The sequence below is a fragment of the Suillus clintonianus genome, assembly GCF_016758775.1.
Source record: "Suillus clintonianus strain FC179 chromosome Unknown DEU56scaffold_108, whole genome shotgun sequence".
NCBI lineage: Eukaryota > Fungi > Basidiomycota > Agaricomycetes > Boletales > Suillaceae > Suillus > Suillus clintonianus.
The window spans coordinates 118,090-123,017 of NW_024539332.1; the positions used below are offsets into that span (position 1 = coordinate 118,090).

At 48.4% G+C, this 4,928-nt stretch overlaps 1 protein-coding gene across 1 annotated transcript; it reads right to left on the reverse strand.

The window, feature by feature from the left end:
• Nucleotides 1–269: 269 nt before the first annotated feature.
• On the reverse strand, nucleotides 270–1,056 carry DEU56DRAFT_924392 (uncharacterized protein; the record flags this gene model as incomplete). Its single annotated transcript, XM_041358555.1, has 2 exons — nucleotides 270–506; nucleotides 625–1,056. 2 exons carry the CDS (start codon nucleotides 1,054–1,056, stop codon nucleotides 270–272), a joined length of 669 nt encoding a protein of 222 aa, XP_041203612.1.
• Nucleotides 1,057–4,928: the final 3,872 nt, after the last annotated feature.

Sequence of the window (4,928 nt, forward strand, 5' to 3'; positions counted from 1 at the left end):
TGAGGTATTACTACTACTAGGGTTATTTGCGCTGCATGTTCTCGAGTATCATTTACTATGTATCGTGTTTTCTGCTGGCACTGTGATTGAATGCATAGTATTGTGATCATTGTGATTGTTTTTGCCAGTGTGCCACAGTTGAGCAGTAAGCGCCTTCAGCGAGCAAGCACCACAAATGACATGTTATTGGCAATGTCTGTACAAGGTCCCTTCCTCTAGGTATCTATGAGCTACTGTACGGAAATTCACAATAAGAAGTAGTACTGTAGTCAACTGTCTAATAGGGACCAAGCTGTCTGGCTTGGATGCTGTGCAGCTCTGTACAGAGCTGTACAGAGCTGTACAGAACCTAGTGGTTTGCTGATGCAAGCACCACCGTGAGATCCACGGGAAGACCGAGGGATATTAATCACCAAGTTGGCGACACCTTCAATGCCAGGGGGGACCATATACTCCTGACCTCTGAACCCGACCTCAGTAACTGTGTCGGTAAATTTTAACGCCTCCTAATCCACAGAAGGTGACGATAGTCGAAGTTCACGAGAAAGTGTTAGCGTAACCCCAGACGTCTGCGAGATTCATGTCAAGTTGATGTCATAGACAAAGAGAATCAGCACGACAAACCCAGTTGAGCGAATGATTCTTCAGCTGTAACTCGACACAAGCAACCTCCCCAGCGATGTTGGGTCCATTCGTGACAAAAGCTTGGGCCCAAATGTTTCCACCCTCATCGATACCGAAACCTTGAATGTGTTTCGACGGTGCCCAGCCATCGCAGTATTCAAATACGTTGACGTCTTGCTGATCTGTCACGAGGCGTTTCTTTCCTCTCCAAAAAACATCAGCGCTCGCCCGTATTTGTATCGTATTTGAGCGGGACCAAATGATATTGAGGCGGAGGACGAAGGCGGTAGAAGAAAGCTGACGAAGAACATAGTGAGACCACGACGTGCAGGATGAACTAGTGATCCACAAGGCATTTCTCCTCCATAGGAGGAGCATGAGCCTGTAAAAAGCCGAGTACGTCGTCAGCCCGCCGGATAATGACTTAGTCATAGACACCAATTAGGGCTGCCTCAGATCCTCAACTACCCACCATCTTACGAGTTATATCTAGCCAGCGAAACTACGCGCAGATCATCTGTGAATCAACAGCCTCCTTCGCGCGATCTCGTCTCCTTCGTGGTGGGGTTTGGGGTTGAGTTTCTTGTTGTATGGTCGGTATACGTCCTGGCTGAAGGGTCGACGAGTTGCTCGCTGATTAATGCACATTCCAAAAAGAGGGCAGGACAAAGACACTACAGGTGCGATATCAGCTTCCACTTCCTCCGAGACGCAGCTCATCGAGAAGTAACAACTCATCAAGAGCCTGTACATCCTCTGAGCCTGGAGGCAAAGTGGGTTGAAAAGTAACCAATCACCGTGTCATGGAGGCCCAACAGTCTTAAACCTTTGTCTGTCATTCACGATGATATCGGCAGCATTGCCATTACCATCACCGTCGGCGTCCTATGCCGAGGAATATCACGATGACTCAGGTCGAGTCATTCGTGGCTTTGTATTGCCATCACCTTCGACATCCTTTGCTGAGGAACATCACGATGACTCGGATTGAGTCATTCAATGGCTTTTCACAAGCAACTGGTGAGATCAAGGTTAGGCTACTCCATTGCGACAAATCTGATTGATTATTTTCCTCCAGATCATCATCAGGATCATGATAGAGTACAATCATGGGACTTACTAGCTCCACAGGACAATTCTTGAGTAGCAATGTCGACCAGCATTTGTTGTGGGATGGCCTTGCTCGCACTTTGTTGGTTGAATCAGCTCTTATCGATGATTCTGTGGAAGTCGCAGCGATTGATAACAAACGGAGCAAACAAGGTAAGACCACCCGGGGGAACGAAGCGGTGAGATTCTCCACCATCTGCACCTGGTGCTGGATTTCGGAGGTACGCAACCAGACTGAGGGACGTAGCCCATACCCGTGTTGGACTAGTCCACGCGCGACCTTCTTACAGTTCGACATGATGCTCGCGGATGAAGAATTGGATCGGGGAATGACATTGGGGGCCCAAAGGGGGGCTGGCTGGAAAACGATGAGGGAGGCAGATGGTTAGCGTTAAAGATGGCGAGACGATAGTCATGATGGCTCTGGTCCGCGGCAGCCACTGGCGGCGGCAGGAAGGTCCCAAAGGGTTCTTGATACATGGGTTGATTGGAGAATAAAAATTGCGGAAGGGAAGAAGTGGCGGGATAGTATGCGGCAGTCGATGACGATGGTAGAGTGGGTAGTTCTGGATACTGGTCATGAGACTGCGGCAGTGCGCATGTGGCTCCACAGGACAATTCTTGAGTAGCAATGTCGACCAGCATTTGTGATGGCCTTGCTCGCACTGTGTTGGTTGAATCAGCTCTTATCGATGATTCTGTGGAAGTCGCAGCGATTGATAACAAACGGAGCAAACAAGGTAATACACTCACAAAAGCTGACCAATAAGCCCAGTGACTGCCATCATGATGATACCATGACAACGTGTCCATGTAATATGATCCTTCCCCTCTTCAGTGTATTTGAGTAAGGCAGGCTCAGCATGAAATAGAATAAACAATTGACATCCGACAGTCCGAGTCATGATTGGTCCAATTTTTTTTGCATTACACAATGACTAGCCTGAGTATGCACTTGAATCTTGTAGAGTATGACAATGATAATGATAGCAAGGACCGATCGGTTCTCTGATGATCATATTGGAGGGAGTTTCAGAAAGAGACATCATCGTACCCATCTTCACCATCGTCCTCGCCAATTTCCTCACCGCTAACCTCATCATCGTAGTCTTCACAACCCCCACCATCATATTCTTCACAACCCTCATCATCGCCGCCATTCTGTCCATCATTAATTTCATCATACGAGGAACCATGACCGACCTCGTCTTGCTCTGCGTCCTCCACGTCCGAGTCACCATTGTTTGCAGTATCCATAGCATCCGAGTTGGCCTGACTCGCTGACTCAGGGCTGAGACAATCTCGGGCAATCCTCCGCACCATAGGTGAATGTCCGATACCAAAGTAAGTATAACGTATGAACATATCTCTGTCAACAAATCTGGGCCAAACATTTAAGCATTGATGCGCCTAAGGAGGTGATAATCAGACTTACATTCCAACATAATATTTCTCCCAGTCATCTAGTTGCCCATCCGGACGTGCTAGCGATTTTCCGTAGCGAAGGGAGCTTACACCACGTTTGGAGGCAAACGCAGGAATCAGATGTGTTCCCCGGATAACCTGCCCTGGATCAAGAAACCCGAACGCATCCGGGTCCGACTCCTCCACAAATGCGAGCTTTGGAAGACGGGTATGTTTCATACCGGTTTTATAGTTCCGCAAGGCCGCCAGCCATCTAACCCAAAGAACCTCCAGGTGATGCTTCACGGGTTGATCGCCATCATGACTATCGAGCCACACCTCCATGTGAAAGATACCCAATACGCGGGAATACCAATATGGGTGATTAGGTGTGGTCTCCCCCGAGAGTACCATTACATCCCCGTGAGTCCTGGGGTTGATAGTATCGTATTCGCGCCGCAAGTCGTATGTCGTATAGTGCACTTGCATTGTCTGGACCGAGTAGATCATATTGTTCGGAATTATAACAGTGTTGCGTTCCTCGTCCGTGAAGGTATGGTCGCAGTAGCTAATATCTAGCTCCCGCAACCTATAGAGAATATGGTCCCTCAGCCTTGGTACGAAATTCTGATAGCGATTATGAGTAACGTGTAGCGTGAGTCAAAAATGTACTGCTACTTCTACCTTAATAGCTGGATCACCGTCATGTTCTCGGAGAAATGCGAAAATATTTACTGGATTGTTCCGAGTAGGTGCAATATAATGATGTTGTTCAGATAATGTCGATGGGGGAACGTCGGTGCGGGGTTGACTGCTAGGGGATGATATACCTCCTTCTTCTGCTACCCGCCGTAGTACACGACGCCTACGCTCGTGCTTGGCTAACTGTGCCGGGGTGTCTAACTTGCTTGTCAGCGGATAAAATGCTTTCAGAGCTTTGTGAGCAAGCTCTCCCTGACCGAACTCAGTTTCTTGTACATAGCGCGAAAGCAACTGAAGGGTACGCACAATTTGAGTAGTGAAAGAATCCGTGGTCCCGAAGAACCTAATGGTCCTCACATAGTCTCCCATCGCGTGGAATTTATATGTGCCCAAGTTGAATTTCTTCGTCCTCGGCCGATTTGATTCCATAGAGGTACCGTTTGTGTCAGCACATCGAGCGTTCTTTCGTTGGCGAGCGGCTCTCTCTTTGGGCAATTCCACAGAAGTGAAGGCGGCGCAGGTGAAGCTTTGGAACTTGCGCAACTTCTGCGACAACTTCTTGAACGTTTCTTCGAGAAAAGTGAGAGTAGATTCTGAATGAATCCTGAGCTTAGCAAGTGCGTGCCACTGTGCAAATCGATACAACAGTGACTGCACCAGTTCATCATGACCGGCGGGGAATAACCCTTCGAAGACCGGAATGGCACACTGATAATAAAGGGCTGTCAGCGGGTCAAATGCAGATAACGAGTAACCACAAAAACCTGTAAGATATCTTCAAAGTCACGCGCCGCCAATTTTTTCATCTCAGAGGTATTATTTGAAAACCTGCGAATGACTCCGTTACCAAAGGTCGGGACCTCTCGAAATCTATAATGAAGTTAAATGTTGATGGCAACAGCATCCCATACGAGCTATTCATACCTGCTGTCAAGATCCGCGACAAGCTTACAACCCCCGGGGAGGGCATAGAGCAGCCTTATAAGGTGTGTAAATAGCCCCTTCCAGGTGCCCAGTTCGCACTCGTGCATGAAGTCCACGACGAGCATGCGGAATGGGTCGAGGCCGAGCGGTGTAAGCTTCTGGAC